At 37.3% G+C, this 25,884-nt stretch overlaps 4 protein-coding genes and 1 pseudogene across 5 annotated transcripts in view; 3 read left to right on the forward strand and 2 right to left on the reverse strand.

The window, feature by feature from the left end:
• Window positions 1-3,377: 3,377 nt before the first annotated feature.
• On the forward strand, window positions 3,378-4,034 carry LOC137742367 (histone H3.2). The gene has a single exon (XM_068482222.1). The coding sequence runs from the start codon at window positions 3,484-3,486 to the stop codon at window positions 3,892-3,894; it is 411 nt and encodes a 136-aa protein (XP_068338323.1). The 5' UTR covers window positions 3,378-3,483; the 3' UTR covers window positions 3,895-4,034.
• Window positions 4,035-8,068: 4,034 nt separating this feature from the next.
• On the reverse strand, window positions 8,069-12,549 carry LOC137742365 (beta-glucosidase 12-like). 2 transcript variants are annotated; one of them, XM_068482217.1, is made up of 13 exons: window positions 12,071-12,549; window positions 11,844-11,913; window positions 11,674-11,732; window positions 11,486-11,561; window positions 11,107-11,184; window positions 10,751-10,838; window positions 10,357-10,612; window positions 10,121-10,236; window positions 9,478-9,698; window positions 9,355-9,386; window positions 9,155-9,257; window positions 8,839-8,947; window positions 8,069-8,574 (listed from the first exon to the last, which is right to left on the reverse strand). In XM_068482217.1, exons 1-13 carry the CDS (start codon window positions 12,245-12,247, stop codon window positions 8,349-8,351), a joined length of 1,611 nt encoding a protein of 536 aa, XP_068338318.1. In that variant the 5' UTR covers window positions 12,248-12,549; the 3' UTR covers window positions 8,069-8,348. The 2 variants fall into 2 exon arrangements, with proteins under 2 accessions (XP_068338318.1, XP_068338319.1); XM_068482218.1 differs by lacking the exon at window positions 11,674-11,732.
• A 3,040-nt stretch (window positions 12,550-15,589) lies between these two features.
• LOC137743326 (histone H3.2) lies at window positions 15,590-16,209 on the forward strand. Its single transcript, XM_068483194.1, has one exon. It carries the CDS (start codon window positions 15,681-15,683, stop codon window positions 16,089-16,091), a length of 411 nt encoding a protein of 136 aa, XP_068339295.1. The 5' UTR covers window positions 15,590-15,680; the 3' UTR covers window positions 16,092-16,209.
• Window positions 16,210-16,435: 226 nt separating this feature from the next.
• Window positions 16,436-24,488, reverse strand: LOC137743229 (G-type lectin S-receptor-like serine/threonine-protein kinase LECRK3; annotated as a pseudogene).
• A 1,121-nt stretch (window positions 24,489-25,609) lies between these two features.
• The window catches only part of LOC137743230 (uncharacterized), a 4,614-nt gene continuing 4,339 nt past the window's right edge, over window positions 25,610-25,884 (forward strand). Inside the window, exon 1 of the mRNA XM_068483107.1 lies at window positions 25,610-25,666. Coding sequence (XP_068339208.1) covers window positions 25,610-25,666 — 57 coding nt within the window. The remainder of the gene's footprint in view (window positions 25,667-25,884) is intronic.

The raw sequence follows: 25,884 nt of genomic DNA on the forward strand, positions 1-25,884 counted from the left end.
TATAATACCTTTGTTTTCGTGTATCTTATATCCAAAATTGATTGGACTCACATAATTAAAGTGTTCCTTAAGCAAGAAGGGAGCCACGTTTGGCACAAGGCGTGGATGGGAGAAAAAAAAGTGTACATATTGCATATTGCAATCCACATGATAAACATAAAAAATAAAATATAAAAAAACTTGAGTACTTCGATATTTTTACACTTGAAGAGGGAGATTTCGGCTAAGTCACACAATGAACAACCTAATTTGATATTGAATTCGCCATTCACAAGATTTAAACATAAAATCTCTCACTTCCAAGTGAAGAGACAACCTCTTGTCCTTGTCTTCTCCTCCTCCCCTTTCAACCAAACTCAATTGGGGGTTTCAAAAACAAGTTGGGATTCAATGAATCAAGTATCAAAATTTGACACGAAAACTTCACTCCACAAGCAATCTCTTGTCCTCGTGTCCTCATCTTCTCCTCCTCCCCTTTCAATCATACTCAATTAAATTGGGGTTTCAAAAATAATGTTGGGGCTAAACGAATCATGTGTCAAAATTTGACTCAAAAACTTCACTTCACAAGGTATTTTGTATGAATTTACTTCATTAATTCGTTTTGGGCATTACAATTTAGAATTTAGCTTTCAGATTTTGGAGATTTTTTATTCTATGATTTCTCCAAATTACATATGAACCCTATGTGTTATAATATATCAGATTTTGTTTAATAAATAATGTTGCTATCCACATACCCCATTTTATTATTTCTACACTGTTCTCAATTTTAGGCCGTAAGAGCGAAAATGAATTGAAGATGATCAAATGACAAAAATTAAAGGGGTGTGTGGATAGCACACACTTAGTAAATTATTATAGCTTTTTAATTTGTGATTTTCTTGTTTGAGGATGCCCTTGTCCATATAGATCGTTAGCTTCGTCCTTCTCTAGAAGGGTTGGTAAACACAATATTGTGAATCATACTATTTCATTATCATTTGCATTCATGATAAGTAAAGATGCCCTATATAAAATATTAACTTTTATCATCCAATAAGAGGGTTCTTCCTCTCCGGAACGAACTCCAGCCAACTCGAGCTTGAGTTTTCTTGAATAATAGAAATTAAGGCAAAAATTCGTTATTATTTTTTAAAACTGTTATTAGCACTTTAAAATTTTCATTATACGCCATTCACAAGTGTATTTTTCTTTCTAATTATAGAAACTTTGAAGTGTAAAATAAAAATTTTAAAATGCCAATAACAATTATCTTATTTTTATGACCAATATTTACCCCCTTAATATAAAGTTAAAGTTACTTCCACGGTTCCACCCACATAATCTCATTTTCCACAAATACAAGAAATTGATCTTAAAATTCATAATTATATCTATTCTAAAATTGAGGAAGGATTTGACCGTAGCTTAGGTACGGTCAAATTTTTGCCCTCGATTTCACACTATTTACAACAATGCCAGCCAAATGCTGGGTTGGGAGGGTAATTATTAAAAGTTAGGAGGGTAATTGTGTCTCTGAACATATTTCTATAAATTTACTGTTTTGCCAATCTAATTCTAAAATGGCCCCTCGATTTTACATTATTTACATTTCTACCATTGTGGGTGGCTGTGCTTCAGCCAAAACTCACGAATTTGTGGAGGGATTTCAGGGAGGTCGATCTTCCTAGCGCTGGCGGCGACGGCCGGAAACATCGACAAAATTCTGCAGAAGAAGGGCAACGTCATTCTTCCTCCTCTCTCTTTCAACCTCAAGGTAGGTACTTCCTCATTTTTTTTGTTTGCCCATTTTGTCCTTTGATTCTGCGATTGGGTTCGAATGGGGTTGATGGTCTCAAATGACTTCTTATCATCTCAGGCATCTTCTAGAACTATTCATGTGAAAATCTGCTTCAGATGGAGTTCTTCCTTTAATTGGGCTTTAACTTTTATTAAGTTTTTCATGTTTTTGTAATCATCATTTAATTTATGAGATTTTTTTAATGTAATTTATATAATTTTAGTAATTCTTATGAGTTTTGTATAAATCGTCGATTAATTTCTGGGCTGTTATTAATTTTTTTATTTTTATTGAATTTGTTTTCATAAAACTGCTAGTGAAATATCTTTAATATTTGTTAGTTTTCATGTTTTTGTTGCCTACCCTTTTCTTGGTATGTTTTGAGACCTTTCGCATCTGCTGATGAAATGGTCCATCTTTGATTATGCCTAATTTCGGTTTTAAACTTAATATGCATGTATAATGAAGTGGAATTTTTCATTGTATTATTAACATGCATGTTATAAATTCAGTTGTTGATTTTGGCTTGGCATTAAGAATGACGTGAAAAAAAACTGAAAAATCAGAGCTACTCTACTGTTTATGCATCGAGGGAAAGGAAGGGAAGGAAAGATAAAAAAACAGTTAATTTAGTGCTTCCCTTTCTCAATCACTCTCCACGTTTTCTGCAAGCTCAATCGTATGTTTCAAACTTAATAGTTTTTACTTTTCTGTGTATATATCTTGTCCTGCATTCTTTTATTGGTTTTGAAACTATAACTGAATATACTATAGCACTACAACTATAACTTTCCATTAAGTGGTTCCAATAATATAATTTCATATATAATACTCTTACACTCTTTCACTAATTTTTGTTACACTATCCATCACTCACAAGTCATGCTATTCGTAGAGTGGTTTAAAGAATTCCAAGAGCTGCAATCACCCAATTTCTGCTCTTCATGTAAAAATTCTTTAAAAAAAGCTCAAACATCTTTCAGTGTAAATAGCATTAACCTTCTTTAACAATCTCTTATAGTTTCGAAACATATTTTTTTCATACGGTTTCTAATCCCGCGCACGGGCAATATTTCTCGTAACTTCCTAAAATAATCATCACATGAAATTTGATTGGGCTATAAACCACTACGAGATGACTCGGTGGTTGAAAACGAATATCTAGCATGTATTCCACATGTTACGTGCTGAGTTCAATTTTCAATGCTGTTGTCTATATGAATCTTCCCAACCTCTAGAAAAATGGACTATTATAGTGAAACCTGGTCTCATTTTTTAAAAAGAAACTGTTTGACTGCGCCGTATAAGTGTAAAACGGCCTGTATTGATATTTCACATACTAAGCCCAAATGCCAACAGCCCATATTCCCAGGTTCTTCAACCAATAAATAATAATTAAATTAATAAAACGAAAACCACCCCTCCCATTGGTTGCCCGTATAGCCACGGATCGAGAACTCACAACCGTCGATTTGTATATTAATCAACGGCACATGCTCTCCCGCCGCGTCCTCTCCCCGAAACTGTCAAACGAAAACACAAAATTTCAAACTTCCCGCGATTCCTCTCCGCTCCAAATCGTAAATAAATACCTCCAAAGCTTCCGCCACTTTCCATCTAATCCAAATCGAAATCTCTCAAATTATCTCGAGAAACAAACACATCCTAAACCCTCCAAACTTCCACTTTCATTTTTCCAGATGGCTCGTACCAAGCAGACTGCTCGCAAGTCCACCGGAGGAAAGGCACCGAGGAAGCAGCTGGCAACTAAGGCTGCTAGGAAGTCTGCTCCGGCGACCGGTGGAGTGAAGAAGCCCCACCGCTTCAGGCCGGGAACTGTGGCGCTGAGGGAAATCAGGAAGTACCAGAAGAGCACTGAGCTCCTGATCCGCAAGCTTCCGTTCCAGAGGCTTGTGAGGGAGATCGCACAGGATTTCAAGACCGATCTGAGGTTCCAGAGCAGCGCGGTGTCGGCGCTCCAGGAGGCGGCGGAGGCGTACTTGGTGGGTCTGTTTGAGGACACCAACCTCTGCGCTATTCATGCCAAGAGGGTCACCATAATGCCCAAGGACATCCAGCTTGCTCGCAGGATTAGGGGCGAGAGGGCTTAAGAATCCCCAAATCTTAGGGTTTTGAATTTCTGCAGAATGTAGTGGACTTTTTATGATTGGTAATGGGTTTTGAAAATTGATATGTAAAGTTGAAACCTTGGAAGATTTATGGTTAATCGAAGTTTGGTTTGATTTATGCACTCCATGAGTTTGTTAAAGTTCTTGCTTAATTCAAGCTGAATTAATTTTCTACATTATTTCTACTTTCGTTGGTTTGAGCAGGATGTGATCTTTTGCTTGATTGACCTGCTTTGTGATTCTATCCAAGAAGGTGTAAAATGGTGTTTTGATTCGATTCAATTGAAAATACAAAATAAAATTGCCATGTCAATAAGTACTACTTGAGAGTATGGCCTGAACTTGTTATGGGGGATGGATCTGGTGGAACCGAGGCTTCCTCGGCTCCTTTGAGCATCATTGTTAGTTTTTTTGCTGTGGATCTCAGCAACGGATCCTCTTGAATGCACCACATTGTGATCATAACGTACTTCTCCATATTCTTGATGTCTTCCATTGCCTCATCGTCATTCTGGAATAGCTGGTGCAGTTTGTTTTGCTCGTAGCAATTGTATGCCCAATCTACTATAACCATTTGATCTTCATCCTTTGCCTCCTCGTCAAAGTTCCTCCTGCAGCATATAATCTCTAGCGGCATAATGCCATAGCTGTAAACATCGAACTTTGCTGTGATAGGCATGTTTTTTAACCATTCGAGGGAAACGAAGCCTCGAGTTCCCCTGAATCTGGTGATAGTCTGAGTCTGGTCCATTTTCAAAGGCTTGGCCAGAAAGACTTATTGTCCAGTGCAGTGAGGGTTGATCCTAATGAGATATTTTTGGCTTGATCGGTTTGAGCTGTGGTGAAAAATGGCAGCAGTAGAAGGAGAAGCAGAAAGCACAAAGGAGATGCTAGCTCAAAAGCCATGACTGGAAGAATGATATCCTCTAGGGACGGAGGAGTTGATGGTGTATTGACAATTTATTTGAAGTTTAATTGAGACTTGTTCTACTCACAACAGCAGCTTCTTTTTTTCTACTATTATTCAATTTCCGCGAAAATTGACCAACAATTTTCTATATCATTTTAAATACAAATGCAAAAGCAAGAATTTTGGATAGGCCTATTAATATATAAAATCATTCTCTAACTTGACTTATGGACAATATGTTAAGAGTAAATGGAATCAAGGAAGCGAATTTCACATGGCCTTTTTTCCTTCTTCTGCACACTCTGATGTACCATTCTTCGGATTGAAGAAATCAAAGGAGGTGAAGAAAAATAAATAAACACGAGTGTCCGAAAATCATTTTCCAGTAGACATTTAAAACATTAAGATATTTTTGTCGCGTTCAAGTCAATTCTCTCTCAACTTTCCCAAGAAACAAACACAATAGAAACCCTACAAACCTCCAAAACATATTGTATTTCTCAAAGACAGGAGCCCTCTTTGCAAATCCTAAGGCAATCGCGGGTGACCTTGCTTACATACCAAATACTAGCAAATTCGAATAATCTGCTAAGACTAGTATGCATTTATGTATTTGTAGTTTTATACGCATAATTTATCATACACGTATACCTATTTGAATGTACCTAGACACGGACGTTTTATCCAACACATTGACAATTTCGTTTATTAAAATAAGTTGTTGGTTTAATCATGGAGGATTGGCATTTTTGTTCGGTGTTTTCAAAAAGTGTTTGCCTGTAACTTGCCCGATTAGAATTCGACATATAAACAGTGAACTTTGCCAGTATTTTCTTGTCTGAGGTCTGTTAAAATGAGCCTGGTCCAATTAAGTTGCATTTTATAATACTAGTATTAGGTGGCCTAATGAAAAATCAAGACATAATGTTTTAGGGTTTACAGTGAAAATCATGACATATTGTTGGATTCAGTCTTTAGTTGAAGTATTTCAAATTTGGATTGTCTTCTGCAAAATTTGAAGTAGCATTTTTCCTTAGTGGGGTGTGTGTGTGTGTGTGCGCACACACACAATTGCAAATGCTCGAAAATGTGGTGTTATAGCAGATAAGAATTTTACAATTGAATGCAGAAATCAGACAATCAATTACATACCAAGAAATCATTCTTCCTTTTTCATTCGGATGTTTTAGAACTTTTGGTGCATAGGGATTGCGAAGGATGCGAATAGAGGAAGGTATTAACTTTACTCATCTTCTCAGGATCTTCATTTTGGTGTATTTTGAGACATTTTGGAGTTAAGTGAATTTTCATGTGAGTCGTGGCCAGCGGCTGCCACGTGTGGTGGCACATGGCCCGAGATACCACTTAGTCCTTTTAGGCTAAATTTAGTACTTTAATTCCATTTTTGAGATCTATTTGATGAAATACTATCGTTTGACCCTAGTTTCGTTAAGGCATGCCACTTGATTTGCAGTAAGCATAGATCCGAATGAAGGATCGACACCAATTTTTAGTATGTTATTGTACATATTATTTAAAGACCTTGGAAACTTATGGATCGGAAATCCGATGTGCGGATCTTCCGAATTAAATTTTTAGGATTCTAAATTATGTCGTTGACTGCATTGACCGATGGTTGACTTTTGGTCAAAATGTTCCGAATCGTTTCTAAATACTAAAATTAACATTATTAGTTATCTGATAAAGCTTGGGCGTAGTTTGGGCAGCGAGCCATTTTGGGGAATGTATGCTTTGATTTGCATAAGGGTGGCACCTTACCGAAATTCACATGATTATTGAACTACTAAAAGATGTAAATGATACGTGTGATTGCTAGTAAGAAAATAAGAGCTAGAACCATGTTAGAATTATTCCGTAGAATTTGTATGCATGTGTGATTAGATATTGGATGTTGTCTATGGTCTTGTCTGATTAATTTGCATTGAGGGACCATAAGCATTCTAGGGGTGACTCCGCATTGGGGGGATCACTGCCTACTTTGTCACATTGGATCCATAGGTGGTCCTGCCTGGTTAATTCGCATTGGGAATCATGTTATTGGATGGATGCCTATGGTTCTGCCTGGTAAAACTGCATTTGGAGACCATACATATTCTAGAGTTAGGTTCTGTTGAGTGGTTCAGAATTTATCTTTGTTGAACCCTATATCTTGTGGATAGAAGTTACTCAAGGTTACTGTTGTGGTTGTAACTTAAGGTTATGATAATGGATATATGGAATGCATGTAGGGAAATATGGCAAACCTTATGGAGGTTGGTTTTATTAAACTTAGTGATATATATTTGATCTTTGGTTAATTAACGTGGTTTCATGTTCATATTGTGCATCTTTGATTCATTCAATCTATTATTTGATGTAATTGAATAATTGTTGGTGGAAAGCAATGTGATATATGTGGAAGATGAATGACAATCTTGGCCGCTATATGGTTTCGTTAAACAGACTGGAACCTAGTGAATCATATCATCGAGTTCCAGATATTGAATGATTTTGAAACTCTATGTTTTTCCTGTTTGGAAGATGCAAGACAAACAAAATCTCATCTCAGGGGCAAGAAAAGATAGTGAAGAAGTGTAGTCAATGTGGTGGGACAATCCACAATAGCCAAACTTGCAAGAATCCAATTGTACTCTGTTCCAGCACATGATTGTGAATGTTTTGCTTCGAGATTTATTACTTTATTGGCTTTTATATTATTCGAGTTTAAGAACAAAAGATGCAAAGAGTTTATATGATATGTTTGCCAGTTTAACATATTGACTTTCAAAGCTTTGTGTTTTCAGATTATTCATGCATTAGTGTTCAAATATTTATTCCTTAAAAAGGGTTTTTGTTTTTAATTCCTGCTTTCATTTTGGTTTAAACTTTAAAGGTTGCAAACATCTAAAGGTGTAGTTAAACGTTGCAGACACATGAAGGTAGTTTAAAGGTTAATTTCTCAAATTGATGGAGATTAATTGCTCAAATTGGCGCCAATTTACCAAAAATAATGTGAGAATTCGGAAAACTCTCTCCTTCTATATTCAAATATGCAATATTATACCTGTGTTTTGGTAGTTGTGAGAAACCCTAATATTATGAATACTAGCATTTGCCTACACATTTTGTGTGTATGAACACATTTTTGTAGAAAATGAGAAGGAGAGAGAGAGAGAGAGAGAGAGAGAGAGAGAGAGAGAGAGAGAGAGAGAGAGAGAGAGAGAGAGAGAATGTGGGTGAGTGGGAGGTTTTTGTTTTTGGTTTTTGTAAAATTTGGACTTATGAAATTACATTATTGTCCATCATTTTTTTTTGTGTGATAGAAGACTAAGTTGTCTTTTCACCCTCTTTTGGTTGACAAAAAGGGTTTCATTAATTAGTAGAGATACGAGTGCTTTTACATTAAGTTTTGATTATAACGATCATAAATTAAAGTGGTGGCTATAACTTTATATGGGGTCTAAAATTTGGTTATCTGTCCAAATTTCCCCTCAATAATTACATTTATTATCTATTTAATTCATCTTCAAATTTGATACACAAACCTGGTGTTTCTAACATTTTGGATTGCGACACTTCTAGAGTCCTTCTTGAGGAAACTTTTGAACCAGTGCGCAGAGAGTTTCGGATATCTTTTCAACCCATTGTTGTAATCCACATAGTTGATACCAAATCGCACAGCGTATCCTATTTCCCATTCAAAGTTGTCCAGTAATGACCATGCAATGTATCCCTTCACTTTGGATCCATTTCTACACCAAACAAAAAGTAGGAAAACTCAGAAAATTCAAGCCAATGTAATGATTAAATAAGGGGTACAGCTTTTCATGCACCTCCTTTTACCCTTACACATCCTTGTTAATTTTTGTTCATTGATGTACTTCAATTCATTCGATTCGACGATCGAAAAATTAAAAGGAGTGTGTAAGAAGTAAAAATGAATGTGTAGATAGCATCACCTTTGAATAAGCAAAGTGTGAGAAGGCCAACCATATATAGTGTTAATAAACACTTACTTGATTGCAGCTCGAACGTAACATAAGTGGCGATAATAGTAGTCAACTCTATTAGTATCATTAAGGGCTTCCTCGAGTGATAATTTAGGATCATTGAACTCGGATACACCTACAATATAATGCATTATCACACACACATTTAGCATCCCATACTCCGCATGTTCAAAATACAAAAATCAAGATAAGACAGTTAAAATATGGGATACTCCAGAGTATTCTACAGTTTTTATTTTTATTTTTTCATATTGTATTTCACAGCATTAATGTGAAATCTTGATGATGCAATAATTAAGGCTTAAAAGTATTAGTTACGTACCACTTTCAGTAATGTAAATGAGTGGATCATTATACTTTTTCTTTATGTAGAGTAAAAGATCATAAACTCCTTTTGGATAAACGTATAACCAATCTGAAGCAGTCTGCAACTCGTACAAAAATAGTTTAGACCTTTAATAGTTATGTTTGAACATGAAAAACAATTGAATATTAAAAAAACACTAAAATATTGATGTGTACCGGTGGACCAATTGGGACGCCATTAAGCTCAACTGCCACAACATATATGAATATTAGAATCTAATTATATTGTAAGAACATATTTCTCAAAGTAAAAAAAGCTAAGTTTCAAGTTGTGCTCACTTGTAACTTTGACATGAGAATCTGTTACGTAGCTTGCAGGTATGGAAGAATTATCAGGTACGTCATTGCTTGAGTATCTAGCAGTATAATAATTTAATCCAAGAAAATCAAATGACCTAGTTAGCAACATGGATTCTTCGTTGGTGAATACTGGTAATCGATTTCCAACCAGAGATCGCATGCTCTGTGGATAATCCCCACTTGTCAATGGCTCCATAAACCTACCCAAAATCATGGAAATTTCAAATTCATAAGCCTAAATTATAGGTATATTTGTCGACTTGTCCTGAAAACTTGTATAAAGCTGTCAGTTTTCCTTTGAACTTTAATTTTAGTTGATTACTTTCAAAACTTTATAAACAGCCAATTTCCTCTTTGGCTTTGGATTTTAAATTTTTTTTATCCATCCATTTTGCCTTCATATAGTTGTCATGTGTTTGCCCGTGTGATCAAGATGGATGTATAATTAGATGAAAATTTTCAAAAGTCAGGAGGGAAATTGGATAATTATAAAAAAAAATTAAGGGGTAATCGACTAAAATTTAAGTTAATGGGAAAATTGGCAGCTCTTTACAAGTTCGGAGAGTAAATCGACAAATACATCCAAATTTTATTGAGGTGTATAAACTAACAATATACTTACCATCCAAACATAAAATCCAATGACCGTAATGCAGCATGTTTATCTTCCTTTGTCTCCGAAGCAGGAACAAACCAATATGTATTCAATGTTATTCCGATCAGACCCTTTTGAAATGCCTACACAAGAACATGATTTCGATTATAGCCAGAAGGAGATACAACCTACTACTATTAACTTGTGTAGAATTCTCAACTAGGACCTAATACATATTAAGAAAAACAAAAAGATTAATACACCTGATATTTATCTTTGTACACTTTTACAGCAGCTGCATGAGCAAGAAGGAGATGGTGCGTCGCCACGTATGGTTCGATTGCTGAATCTCCGCCGAGACAATTCCGATTTTGCCAATAAGAGCAACGCCCCGGTGCTTGAGACCCAACTGCAAATCCATTGTTTGAAACACTATGCGGCTCATTCAACGTGGTCCATTGCTTTACTCGATCACCAAATTCCTTATAACAAAGCTCTGCATACTCTCTAAAATGATTGCTGTATATACACATTTAAAACATATTATATATACCGCCACAAAAAAAACTGTATTCCATTATGTAGGTCAGCTGTATAAATCATAGAACGTCAATATTTATTTAAAATAGTCAATTAGCTATAAATTTGTTCACTTACATAATACGAGGGCTTAAGAAACCACCATATTCGTGTTCCAAAGCTTCAGGAACATCCCAATGAAAGAGTGTCACAACTGGTTTTATACCTACATATAAAAAGTTTGATTAAATCAACATTTTAATAGTGCATGTAATTCTTGTTATATATCATTATTGGATAATAAAAAAAATGTTATTCTTATCACATTTGTGTAACATTTTTATAGAAATGAGATTTAAATGTATGGGTGGACATTATCTCAAGAGGTGATAGAAATATAGTAAAAAAATATGATAAATGTAACATTACTCGCATAAATTTTGTGTGTCTAATATTAATTTTATTTGACATGTAAATAAAGTAGGAGAAGTCACCGTTGCTTAGGAGTTCATCGATAAGATTATTGTAATGTATGATTCCCCTCTGGTTCACGCCGCCACTTAACTTTCCACCTGATGTTTAGTCAAAACAAGCAATTAAGCAAATAACACAAATTTTCACACAAAAAAAAAAAAAAAATTCAGTTGTTATGTATAATGATATTGATGATTGATCTCAAGATTCCGAACCAAATACGATAATTCATGCTACTTACTAACGTTAATTATTTTCACTTATAAATGAGAAATTTTAAGTTTAAATTTAAAAAATGACAAATTTCACAACAAATTTATTTTGGGCCCCTTTGTGTAAATGTATCTATTTGTATAAAAAGGAACAAAAAAATACAATGAGTCGTTTGAATCAACTTACTTGGTAGCAATCTGGACCACGAGATAGAGAACCTATAAACATCCAGCCCCATATCCTTCATTATCCTCACATCTTCCTATATAAATAATAACACAAAAAAAAATTAAAAGAAAGAAGCTCAAAGTGAAGGTTCTTGTTTTTCAGTTTCAAATGTTTCCATAAGCTCCAAAATTCTGTGATTATTTAACCTTATAGCGGTGATATTGATCAACAGCAACATCTCCGTTGCTGCCATCTACAATTCTTTCTGCATTTAACCAAAATTTTATTTGGAATGAATGAATTCAATTTCACCAAATAATAGTAGCTCGATATATTCATAATTTTAACTAATTAGTAATTAATTGACTAGAGAGACCTGGATGGGCGTGCGTATAGGTATCCCATATGCTTGGCCCTCTACCATCTTCTTTTGCAGCACCTTCGAACTGAAATAATTTAACATAGAGCCAGAGACCAACTTAGAGATCGATACAATGAAGAGATCGATGCCGATATTCATGCATATGGATGCTAACTGAAACAAAAACAAAACCCAGTACTTATATAAAGCAAAAGACAGAGTAACCTCCGAAAGGAATTGACCTGATAAGATGCCGAAGCTGTGCCAAATATGAACCCTGGTTCAAAACTACTTCTGCTGAGAGAGCCACAATGAATGGGCGGATCAGTACTAGCATCTGTGTTATTTGTCAATGCAACGCTAACTAGTAACACCAATAGTAACAAGCATACGATCCAACATCGCAATTGTAATGCCATAGTTTTGTGGTACAAGTATCTTCACGGGATGACAGGAATCAAACACGAGACTTTCGAACACGAGATTATGAGTGCACGAGTGAATGCTCAAAAACTAGTTCAGCTACGTACACTGCCCTTACAATTGCAGTAGAAAAGCCTAAGAAACAGTTTAACTGGTACAAAAGAAGGGCCTGAAACCATGCCAAGAAAACAGAACGGGGAAGATAAGGAAACATCGCATCGCTTCATATATAGCAACAAGGGAAAGTGTGGTGATCTAGAAAATGGTCGGCTTTTAATTCAAAAGATTTGGCTTTTGACATTATATCCTAATTAAAATAAGTACGTGAGTAGATTTTTTATGAAATTTATGTGATCTCTTCGTATCTAATTTCGACTTTTAGTGCGTTTGGTGAATTGTATTTGTCTTGTTGTCATTGTCACGGAGTTTGCGTGCGAATATTTACTTTCATTTAAGTCTTAAGAAATTTCAAAGAAACATATATTATATTCGTTGAGAGAGGGCATGAGAATGCTAAATAATTATATTTTTAATGTTTGGTGTGTCCCTACTTAATTCACCTCGGAGCAAACCTGAAGTTGGTATACACCAAAGAGATAAGAAATTTTTCAGTGTGCCTAAGATTCTAAAAAATGCTAGATTCTTGTCAAGCGACAGATTTAGACCTAGCGCTTAGGCGGCTAGGAGGGATCTAGGCGGGCGCCTAGGTGGACTAGGCAGATTTAAGTAAATCCATTATATTTCGTTAAAAATAAGTGTCTGTTTATACTTCAAATATATATAATTTCATCATAAACTACAAAATAGAAAGACATATATACTATGAAGTATTGGAACATAATGATAACATGGAGAACAAGCATATAATGTGTGTTTATTTAAGTATTCAGCAAGTCTCTTATAATTTATTGAAAAAAAATAAAATGCAAAATAAAAGTTATCTATTTTCTGTTCAAGTGAGTTGCAACCTAGGCAGCTCTGGGTGGGTTAGGCGGGTGCCTAAGCGGTCTAGCCTGGTGCCTAAGCGGTCTAGGCAGCTCTAGGCGGGTATCTTAAAAATGAAAACTAATGAAAAGAGCTTGAAAACTTTGAGTTTTAACGAGAATGACAAAATAAAGGATAAAGTGAATAGTACCATGATTAACTTTTTAATGTAAAAATATGATTTTTCGTTAAAATGAATAGTACCGTAACATTTTCGTTAAAACTCATATCTTAAAAAGCATCTCCAATGAAAATATTCAAAGCCGTCCTTACCACCATATTTTCCTATATAAAAGAACTACAGAACTTCCAAGAGAGTGGAGCAGCTGTGCCTATAGTACAGGAACTCACCAGAGTATCCATAAAAATCCCTACGTATAAGGGTTGCACAAGGATTCCATAATTGGGGCCGAGATTGATTCTAAGTGAACAGAATTCCCACTGCTGTGGGCTGCGCAACAACTTCTATCATTGACAAGACAAGGCCCACATCATCTTGTTCTTTTGTTATTTTCAATTGATGGAAACCAACGGTTCAGATAAAATATTTATTTTGATTTTTATTCTTATTGTTTAGATCAATGGCCACAATACTTTTAACTAAATTAATAATAATTTTTTTAATCTTTTATTCCTTATATTTAGGGATTATATCTTAAGAACTTCTATTTGAGAAAATATTATTTTAATGACTCAAATATTCTCTTAAAGTATTTAAATGAGTCATCAATGACGTCCCCACACGATTTTTTATTTTTTGAAAAAGTGTGCATGTTGCATATTGCAATCCACCCGATAACCATAAAAAAAAAATAATAATAAAAAAAAAAATTACAAGTTTAATTTTGGTTCCAAACTTCTCACGTTTCTTAACCCCTTGTCCTTGTCTTCTCCTCCTCCCCTTTCAACCAAAATCAACTGGGGTTTCAAAAACAAGATGGGATTCAATGAATCAACTATCAAAATTTGACTCCAAAACTTCACTCCACAAGCAGTCTCTTGTCCTCTTGTCCTCATCTTATCCTCCTCTCCTTTCAAACATACTCAATTAAATTGGGGTTTCAAAAATAATGTTGGGGTTCAAACGAATCATGTATCAAAATTTGACTCAAAAACTTCACTTCACAAGGTATTTTGTATGAATTTACTTCATTAATTTGTTTTGGGCATTGTAATTTAGAATTTAGATTTCCAATTTTAGAGATTTTTTTATTCTATGATTTCTCCAAATTATATATCAACCCTATATGTATATATATAAGTGTTTTGTTTAGTAAACGGCGGTGTTATCCACATACCTCATTTTACCATTTCTACACTATTCTCAATTTTCGACCGTAAGCGAGCGAAAATGAATTGAAAATGATCAAATGACAAAAATTAAAAAGGGTGTGTGTGGATAGCATACCCTTAATAAATTATTATAGCTTTTTAATTTGTGATTTTATTGTTTGTTGATGCCACAGTCCATACAAATCTCCATCTTCGTCCTTGTCTGTAAGGGCTTGTAAATACAGTATTGTGAATCATACCCTTTCATTATCATTCACATTCATGATAAGTAAAGATGCCCTGTATAAAATATCAACTTTTGTCATCCAATCAGAGGGTTCTTCCTATTCGGAACAAACTCCAGCCGACTTGAGTTTGATTTTTATTGAATAATAGAAATCAAGGCAAACACTTTAGTTATTATTTTTGGAACTGGTATTAGCATTTCAAAAATTTCATTCTACACCCCCTATAAGTGTATTTTTCTTTCTAATTATATAAAATTTAAAGTACAAATGAGATTTTTGAAGCATCAATACTAGCTCTCTTATTTTTATGACTAATATTTACCTCCTTAATATAAAGTTAAAGTTACTTCCACCCACATAATCCCATTTTCCACAAATAGAAGAATTTGATCTTAAAATTCATAATAACTTCCTAAAATAATCTTCACATGAAATTTGATTGGGTTGTAAACCATTACAGTATAACTCAGTGGTTGAAAACGAATTTCAGACCTATATTCCACATATTATGTATTGAGTTCAATTCCCGACGCTGATGAATTACGAGATGATGGCGAAAGGAATCAAAAATATATTTGTGAGTCTTTCCAACTCTTCAAAATGTCTCTGGGAGCCCATCTTCCCAGGTTCTTCATCTAACAAATAATAATTAAATTTAAAAAACCAAAACCACCCCTCCCATTGGTCGAATCCAAGAGCCACGGATCGAGAACTCACAACCGTCGATTCGTTTCGCTGCGTCCTCTCCCCGAAACTTTCACACGAAAACACAAAATTTCAAACTTCCCGCGATTCCTCTCCTCTCCAAATCGTAAATAAATACCCCCAAATCTTCCGCCACTTTCCATCCAATCGAAATCGATCAAATTTTCTCGAGAAACAAACACATCCTAAACCGTTCAACCTTCCACTTTCATTTTTCCAGATGGCTCGTACCAAGCAGACTGCTCGCAAGTCCACCGGAGGAAAGGCTCCAAGGAAGCAGCTGGCAACTAAGGCGGCTAGGAAGTCTGCTCCGGCGACCGGTGGAGTGAAGAAGCCCCACCGCTTCAGGCCGGGAACTGTGGCGCTGAGGGAAATCAGGAAGTACCAGAAGAGCACTGAGCTCCTGATCCGCAAGCTTCCGTTCCAGAGGCTTGTGAGGGAGATCGCACAGGACTTCAAGACCGATCTGAGGTTCCAGAGTAGCGCGGTGTCGGCGCTCCAGGAGGCGGCGGAGGCTTACTTGGTGGGTCTGTTTGAGGACACCAACCTCTGCGCTATTCATGCCAAGAGGGTCACCATAATGCCCAAGGACATCCAGCTTGCTCGCAGGATTAGGGGCGAGAGGGCTTAAGAATCCCCAAATCTTAGGGGTTTTGAATTTTCAGCAGAATGTAGTGGGAATTTTATGATTTGTAATGGGTTTTGAAAATTGATATGTAAAGTTGAAATCTTGGAAGATTTATGGTTAATCGAAGTTTGGTTTGACTTATGCACTCCATGTGTTTGTTAAAGTTCTTGCTTAATGCAAGCTGAATTAATTTTCTACATTATTTCTACTTTCATTGGTTTGAGCAGGATGTGATCTTTTGCTTAATTGATATGCTTTTTTATTCTATCCATGAAAGTGTTCAATGGTGTTTAGATTTGATTCAATTGAAAATACAGAATAAAATTGCTATGTCAACAAGTACTACTTCAGAGTATTGAATGGTTTGGACTTGTAATGGGGGATGGATCTGGTGGAACTGAGACTTGCTTGGCTCCTTTGAGCATCATTGTTAGTTTCTTTGTTGTGGGTCTCAGTGACGGATCCTCTTGAATGCACCACATTGCGATCATAATGTACTTCTCAATATTCTTGATGTCTTCCATTGCCTCATCATCATTCTCGAATAGCAGATGCAGTTTGCTTTGCTCATAGCAATCGTAAGCCCAATCTGCTAGAACCATTTGATCTTCATCCTTTGCCTCCTTGTCGAAGTTCCTCCAGCAGCATATAATCTCTAGCAACATAATGCCATAGCTGTGAACATCGACTTTTGCTGTGATAGGCCTGCTTTTGAACCATGCGGGGGAAACATAGCTTCGAGTTCCCCTGATTCTGGTGGTAGTCTTACTCTGGTCCATTTTCAAAAGCTTGGCCAATCTGAAGTCGGAAATTCTTGCTGTGTAAGAGTCATCTAGAAGTATGTTCTAAGGCTTAATGTCGCAATGTATGATTTGGCTGCTGCACTCCTTGTGTAAATACAAGAGCCCTCTCGCGATTCCCAAGACAATTTCCTTCCCTTGATTCCAGTTTGGCCTCGAGCTTTCTAGTGAGCCATTGCTCATAAACTCATACACAAGAATTCGGTGTTCTCTCTCGTTGCAGAATCCCAGTAGCTCGACTAAATTCCTGTGATTTGTTCTACTGATTGTGCTCAACTCAGCCTTGAATTCCAAATCAATTTCTTCAATCATAACGTTTAATCTTTTGACAGCAACACATTTCCCCTCATCATACCCCAATACTCCTTTGAAGAGGGTTGCAAAAGCACCACGGCCTAGTTCTTTGAATCCATTCGTAGCCTCTTCTAGCTCTTTGTGAGTAAAATTTTTCAGATTTGTGATTTGATGAGTCTGACTCACCTTTGCTTTTCCGTAGTAGAAGCAAGAAACAAGAAAATAGGTTGTTAGCAATGACAAGAGGTTTAGAAACCCTGAGCTACTCAGCAGCACAGTTCCAACCATGATCAGAGTTGAATTATCTTTCTTTTTCGTGTATCTGTCACCTGACCTCAAGGTTGAATTGTCTTTCCTTATTTTGACTAGACCTTTTACGCCATTGATGGGGTCGGCTGTCCCTTCAAAAGAGGGCTTCCCTTAAGCCAACACTGTCCATTTCTGAAATTGGCAACAGCACAGAAACAATCAGCTAGGCAAGCACTTTTCGGATAGACAACCTAGTCCAAGCCATGATCCCCCCTGCAACACTTGTGCCAGCACTTTTCGGATAGACATTATTAAGCAATTAAAATGCATGAAATAAACATGTTGGAATAATGGTAGGCTAGTCAATTTTCTTGTTCAAAGTTAGGCAAGTTAGGTTAGTCAAGCAAGATAGGTAAGTTAGGCAAAATTAGGCTTATGTTCCTTTTCTTCCCTATATATATGTTTCATCTTGTAATTGTTTCATTAAGCAAATATACAAAACCATCTTCAACACTTCTCTCTCATGGCTTAAACCCTAGAACCCACGAAACCCTAGCAGGTTCATATTTTATCATGGTATCAGAGCATCGTTTCTGGTGACTCTGAATACCCCACCTATCTTCAACGCTTCCGCACCACAACCAACAACATCGTCATCATGAGTGATTCAGGAACCAACACAAAACCATTAGAGATGGCTACTGATCTCTCGAACCCGTTTTTATTACACCCCTCTGATCAACCTGGGAACATCTTGGTCTCCAAAACCCTTCAAGGAGACAACTACAACACATGGAGCCGTGCTATGCGCATCAGTCTAAGTGCTAAGAACAAGCTAGGTTTGGTCGATGGAACCATTGACCCACCTGCTGAAACAGATAAACAATTTGCATTGTGGCAACGATGCAATGACATGGTTCTCGCATGGATCCTGAATTCTGTACATGAAGACATTGCAAGCAACGTTTCCTACTACACTTCAGCAGCAGATGTGTGGGCTGACTTGCGTGATCGTTTCTCTCAAGGGAACGATTCACGTGTTTACCAAATTAAGAGAGAAATTGTTGAGCACAGACAGGAGCAACAATCGATCTCAGTCTACTACACCAAACTAAAGGCATTGTGGGATGAATTGACGTCCTATCATGAGCCCTCAACATGCACTTGTGGGGGTTTGAAGAAGATCAATGAACGTGATGAAAAGGAAAGAGTGATGCAGTTTCTCATGGGATTAAACGAGTCCTATGCCGCAGTACGTGGGCAAATCTTGTTGATACAGCCACTTCCCGACACTCGGAAGGCATACTCTCTTGTTTTACAACAAGAGAAACAAGTGGAGGTATCTCTCACTCGTCATAACAACAGTTTGCATGCGATGCATTTGACAAGCCATAGGGAATCTGCTGCACAACGAGGTAACTCCTCTATTAAATGCTCATATTGTGATAAAAAATATCATACCGTAGATCGGTGTTTCTATCTCAATGGCTTTCCACCGGGGCACAAATACCATGGCAAAAAGATGATTCCTCCTAACAAGAAGAAACCTGCGGCTAATCAAACAAAGACTGGCAGTGAAGTCGCCACAGTCACGGATCAGCACCATCATGAAACCAACGGTGACAGCCCCAAGTTCACTCTTGAAGAGTACAACCAAATCATGGCCATGCTCAAGAAAAAACAACTTGGATGGTAATCCTCACCATTTTGCAAACGCCACAGGTACTCTTACACCTTTGTCTAAAATGTCAGGTGCCTTACCACAGAAAAACCTATATTGGATCATTGATAGTGGGGCAACGGATCATATATCTCCTTCACCTCACTTGCTTCACAAGAAATCTATGTGTGATTATGTCCAAATGCCGAATGGGGGAAAAGCCATTATAGAATCTGTTGGTTCCGTCCAAGCAACTCCTCTTCTTAAACTTGATGATGTGTTACATGTTCCAAATTTTCAAGTTTATTTGTTATCCGTTAGCAAACTCACTGAGTCTCTACAATGCATAGTGATTTTCTTTCCTACCTTTTGTGTGATACAGGACATGGCTACGAGGAGGATGATTGGCCTGGGCAAGCGATATAATGGGCTCTATTACTTGTCGTCAACACAAAATCCTCATTTAGCTCACAATTTCAACCGTCATTCAAACCTTTGGCACCGAAGGTTAGGACATCCCTCCACCGGTCCCTTACAACTTTTGACCAAGCAAGTTCCAACTATTATGTTTGATTCTAGCCATTTGTGTGACATTTGTCCCCTTGCTAAACAAACTCGTTTGTCTTTTCCGTCAAGCTTTATTTCATCTCAAGCACCTTTTGATTTAATACATTGTGATATTTAGGGACCCCATCGAGTCAATTCTCATTCGGGGGCTAGATATTTTTTGACTATTGTTGATGATTATTCACGATTTACTTGGATCCATCTTATGCGTTTAAAATCTGAAACACAAGGGTTGTTACGTTCTTTTATTGCTTGGGTTCAAACACAATTCAATCGCATGATCAAGACAATTAGGGCAGATAATGGGGCTGAATTCATTTCTTTACGTTCTTTTTTTGATAGCAAGGGTATTGTGTTTCACACTTCTTGTCCTTCTACTCCCCAACAAAATGGGGTCGTTGAAAGAAAACATCGCCATCTTTTAAATGTTGGGCGAGCACTTCGTTTTCAAGCCAATTTACCTTTAATTTTTTGGGGGGAAAGTGTTCAAACGGCATGTTATTTAATCAATCGCTTACCAACACCACTCCTCCATCACAAAACCCCATTTGAGCTTTTACATTGTACACCTCCAGATTTTCATCACTTGCGTGTGTTTGGTTGCTTATGCTATGCCACAAATCTCACTCCCACACACAAGTTTGATCAACGTGCTAGGAAATGCATATTTGTTGGATATCCTCTTGGTCAAAAGGGGTACCGTGTTTATGATTTCACTACCCACAAATTCTCCACCTCCCGTGATGTGATCTTTCATGAGGACACCTTTCCCTTTGCTTCCCAACCCCCAGATCACCAACCTGACAATGTTGTTCTCCCCCTTCCCCTTGATACTACCATCGACTCACCTGCCCCTACCAACACTACCATCCCCCTTCCATCCCACGACACACCACACGACCCACCGCACGACCTACCACAAGTCACACCCCCTATCCATGCCACCAACCCTTCCTCGGACCCTCTCATCACCGAGCCTGCTCCCTCCCCTCTTCCCCTTGCCATCCGCCACTCCAACCGTCCTCCAAAACCCTCCGTACGACTTCAGGGCTATCATTTATATCATGTACACTCTCTTGCTCCCAGTGCCACCTCCTCTTCCATGTCAGGTACACATTACCCTTTATCTCACTATGTTTCTTATGCTCATCTTTCTTCTTCACACCGTTCTTTTGCTTGTGCTATTTCCAACATTGTTGAACCCACTACCTTTGAGCAAGCTAATAGTGATCCTGCATGGCAAGCCGCCATGCAAGCTGAACTCCTAGCCTTGGAACAAAATCAGACTTGGACTCTCACTCGTCTCCCTCCCGGGCATCGAGCTATTGGTTGCAAATGGGTTTACAAGGTCAAGTATCATTCAGATGGGTCTGTCGAGCGTTATAAAGCTCGCCTTGTTGCCAAGGGTTTTACACAACGTGAAGGTATCGATTACAAAGAGACTTTCGCCCCAGTTGCCAAACTTATTACCGTCCGATGTCTTTTGGCCGTAGCTTCTGTTCGTCATTGGTCTCTCCACCAAATGGATGTTCAAAATGCCTTCCTCCATGGAGATCTTGGGGAAGAAGTCTATATGCAATTGCCTCCTGGTCTTCGTCGTCAGGGGGAGCACAATGTATGCCGACTCAACAAGTCACTTTACGGGCTTAAACAAGCCTCTCGAAGCTGGTTTCACAAATATTCCACTGCTATACACCAAGCTGGGTATCAACAATCCAAGGCCGATTATTCCTTGTTCACCAAGGTACGTGATCACTCATTCACAGCTATACTAATCTACGTCGATGACATGATCATCACAGGCAATGATGAAGAGGCCATTCGTGATCTCAAACAGTTTCTTCACACTCAGTTTCGAATCAAGGATCTGGGACCATTAAAATACTTTCTCGGCGTAGAGGTGGCTAGGTCTTCTCAAGGTATTTCTATCTCACAACGGAAATACACACTTGACATTCTTGATGAAGCCGGCTTACTAGGTGCCAAACCTACAAAATTTCCCATGGAAGAAAATTTGAAGTTATCTCCAATGGAAGGGCAAGTTCTTCATGATGCCTCGAAGTATAGGAGACTTGTTGGTAAACTTATTTACCTTACTATCACTAGACCGGAAATTTCATATGCAGTTCATGTACTCAGCCAATACATGCAACAACCAAGAAAACCACATTTAGATGCAGTCCATCGTCTCTTGCGATACTTGAAAGGGGCACCTGGATAAGGACTTCTATTTCCTTCAAAGGGGGACCTAATCTTGGCTGGATATTGTGATGCCGATTGGGCTCGATGTTCAATTACAAGGAGATATGTCACGGGTTATTGCATATTCCTTGGAGGAGCATTGGTATCTTGGAAGACTAAGAAACAAACCACCGTTTCTCGATCTTCAGCAGAAGCAGAGTATCGTGTCATGGCCTCTGCGACGTGTGAGCTTACATGGATGAAATACTTGTTGGCTGACTTACGAGTTGATCATCATGTGCCAGCAAAACTGCATTGTGACAATCAAGCGACTCTTCATATAGCAGCCAATCTCGTGTTCCACGAGCGTACCAAACACATAGAAATCGATTGCCATGTTGTTCGTGAACGTATTCAATCAGGGGTTATCACGACAGCCTACGTTCGTACTGCAGCACAGTTGGCTGATATATTTACCAAGCCGCTTGGACAAGGGATGTTTCACTCATTACTTGGCAATATGGGTGTGATTGACATTCACATTCCACCTTGAGGGGGAGTATTAAGCAATTAAAATGCATGAAATAAACATGTTGGAATAATGGTAGGCTAGTCAATTTTCTTGTTCAAAGTTAGGCAAGTTAGGTTAGTCAAGCAAGATAGGTAAGTTAGGCAAAATTAGGCTTATGTTCCTTTTCTTCCCTATATATATGTTTCATCTTGTAATTGTTTCATTAAGCAAATATACAAAACCATCTTCAACACTTCTCTCTTATGGCTTAAACCCTAGAACCCACGAAACCCTAGCAGGTTCATATTTTATCAGACATAGTACCTCAAAACTCCATCATAGTTAAGAGTTGCTCTCTGGTAAAAATCTTGGATTGAAACGGTGTTGTTTGATATCATATGAAGTATGCTTCTGTTCCTTGCAGTAAGGTAAATAGAGCCAGACATGTTGTAGATTACCTGAAAACCGCTATGTTAAAGAAATCAACCCCATCTCATTAAAGGACCTACACAAATCTAGAATAAAGAATTCTAGAACATTCACTAAGGTTGGTTAGCTAGATTATCCAAGTTAAAGTAGTACTTTGTAGAAATGACTAGAATGTTGTTTCTTAAGTTGGTGGAAGAGTCTAGAAGAATGGTGAGGTTTCCACCAACATGCAAAATTAGTGTAGATAATTCTAGCTTAGGAAGTTAGTGGAATTATCTAGATATCTCTAACATGGTGTGTCCATACTTCTCTAAGGTTGCATCCATGCCTATAAAAGGAGAAGGCATCCACACCATTTGTATCAACAAATCAACAAATCAACCAAGCAAGCTTGTAAGCAAGCAAGCAAGTGAGAGTGAGAAGAAAGAATAGTCTTGTAAGAGTGTGAGTGCTCTAGAGTTTGTCTCTAGAAAGTGAGTGAGTGTCATAGCTTCTCAAGAGTGTCTTTGATAGTTTGTGTTGTAATATTTTGTTTGTGTAATACAAGTAATTTGTTTACTTGTATTGTCTCTCCAACACTTGTGTTAGAGTTGTGTACTCTAAGTTTTTCCCCCAACACGCTATCCTTAGTGTCAGTTGACCAATAGATAGTATTAGCCGAATCGAATGGGAAATGTGTTGTGTAAAGCAAGAGTTGTCCACTGGATTGTAGCGCATAGCGGAATCTTCCCTTCGAGTAATTTGTTGGCGTGTAGCGCGCAAGAGTATGCTCTTTTGATTTAGAATCTGCAAAGGTAGGATTGTATCGGTTGGCTGATCAAAACTCTGCCACAAAATGGTTGAATTTCGTTTAGCCAAAATGAAATTTCCAGTGTCAAGCATGGCTGCGTAGGAAACTCCGGTACCAACAAAATCAGCAACCGAAATTTGTTTGTCTGTTGCAACGTCATTGAGCATAAACCGGCCATCTGCAGTGAGTTCAACTGCGGATCCTTTTGAGACTAGATTATCACCGTTGTGGCTGACCAGACAATAGTTCTTTCGGGTATTTTGTTAAACCATATGGCCAGTAAGAAGCCATGTTTACCAATTTCTTGGAAACCGAAAGATGGTGAGGCCCAGAAAGACCTATTGTGCAGTACGTTGAGGGTTGATCCCATTGAGATATTTTTGGTTTCATCAGTTTGAGCTGTGGTGAAAAATGGCAGCAGTAGAAGGAGATGCTAGTTCAAAAGCCATGATTGGAAGAATGATATCCTCTAGGGACGGAGGAGTTGATGGTGTATTGACAATTTATTTGAAGTTTAATTGAGACTTGTTCTATGCACAACAGCAGCTTCTTTCTTCTACTATTATTCAATCTTCCACGGAAATTGACCAAGAATTTTCTATATTATTTTAAGTACAAAATCCAAAAGCAATAATTTTGGATAGGCCTAACTCTACCGAAAAGTTTCTGATACTGTTCACTTTAACGAAAAATACTTTAACGAAAAACCACATTTTTACACTAAAAAGTCAATCTTGGTACTATTCACTTTACCCTTTATTTTGTCTTTATTGTTAAAACTCAAAGTTTTCAAGCCATTTTCATTAGTTTTCCTTCTATAAAATTGTTCTCGACTTATGGAGAATGTGTTAAGAGTATATGGAATCAAGGAGGCGAATTTCACAGGGCCTTTTTCCTTCTGCACACTCTGATGTACCATTCTTAGGATTGAAGAAATCAAAGGAGGTGAAGAAAAATAAATAACCACGAGTGTCCGGAAATCATTTCTCAATAGTCACCCAAAACCTTCAGATATTTCTGTTGTGTTCAAATCAATTTTCTCTCTCAACTTTCCCAAGAAACAAACACAATAGAAACCCTACAAACCTCCAAAACATATTGTATTTCTCAGAGACAAGAGCCCTCTTTGCTAATCCTAAGGCAATCGCCGTTGACCTTGGTTATACCAAATACTAGCAAATTCGAATAATCTACTAAGACTAGTATGTATTTCTGTATTTATAGTTTTATATGCATAATTTATCATACACGTATACCTGTTTGAATGTACCTAGACACTGACAACTACGTTTTATCCAACACATTGACAATCTCGTTTATTAAATAAGCAGTCAGTTTAATCATGGAGGATTGGCATTTTTGTATCATTTTGTTCAGTGTTTTAAAAAAGCGTTAACCTGTAACTTGCCCGATTAGAATCGACATATAAACAATGAACTTTGCCAGTATCTTATTGTCTGGAGTCTGTTAAAATAAGCCTGGTCCAATCAAGTTGCATTTCATGATACTAGTATTAGGTAGCCTAATGAAAAACCAAGACATAATGTCTTAGGGTTTACAGTGAAAAATCAGGACATTGTTGGATTCAGTCTTTAAGTTGAAGTATTTCTACTTGGATTGTTTTATGCAAAATTTGAAGTAGCATTTTTTCTCTGTGGTACATATATATGTGTGTGTATGTGTCTATATATATATATATATATATATATATATATATATATATTGCTGAAATTGCAAATGCTAGAAAATGTGGTGTTATAGCGGATCAGAATTTTACAATTGAATGCAGAAATCAGACAATCAATTACATAGCAAGAAATCATTCTTCCTTTTTCATTCGGATGTTTTAGAACTTTTGGTGGATATGGATTGCGAAGGATGTGAATAGAGGGCAAGATCTCTTTTCTAATTCATCATTTTTGTCTCACCAATCTCGTTAATTTGACGTGCAGGTTGTACTGCATTGTCGCTAAATTAATTACAATATTGGATTATGCATATGGGAATATGCATGCAGGTGTGGATAACTTGGAAACGGACATGGATAAACAAAAGGCGACGGTGACGGGGTATGTAGATCAAAGGAAGGTGTTAAAGGTTGTGGGAGAAGAACAGGGAGGAGGGCCGGATTTTGGCTGTTCCCATACGACGGCGAATACTATCCGTATGCATTTCAATATTTAGACGAGTCTACGTATTCGTCTTCCTACAACTACTACATGCATGGCTAGAACGAAAGAGTGCACGGATGCTTCCCTGACCCGGCTGATAATACTGTACATCTCTTTAATTAGTGATGACAACAAGCCTACTGC

Source organism: Pyrus communis, chromosome 8 (genome assembly GCF_963583255.1).
Source record: "Pyrus communis chromosome 8, drPyrComm1.1, whole genome shotgun sequence".
Classification (NCBI taxonomy): Eukaryota; Viridiplantae; Streptophyta; class Magnoliopsida; order Rosales; family Rosaceae; genus Pyrus; species Pyrus communis.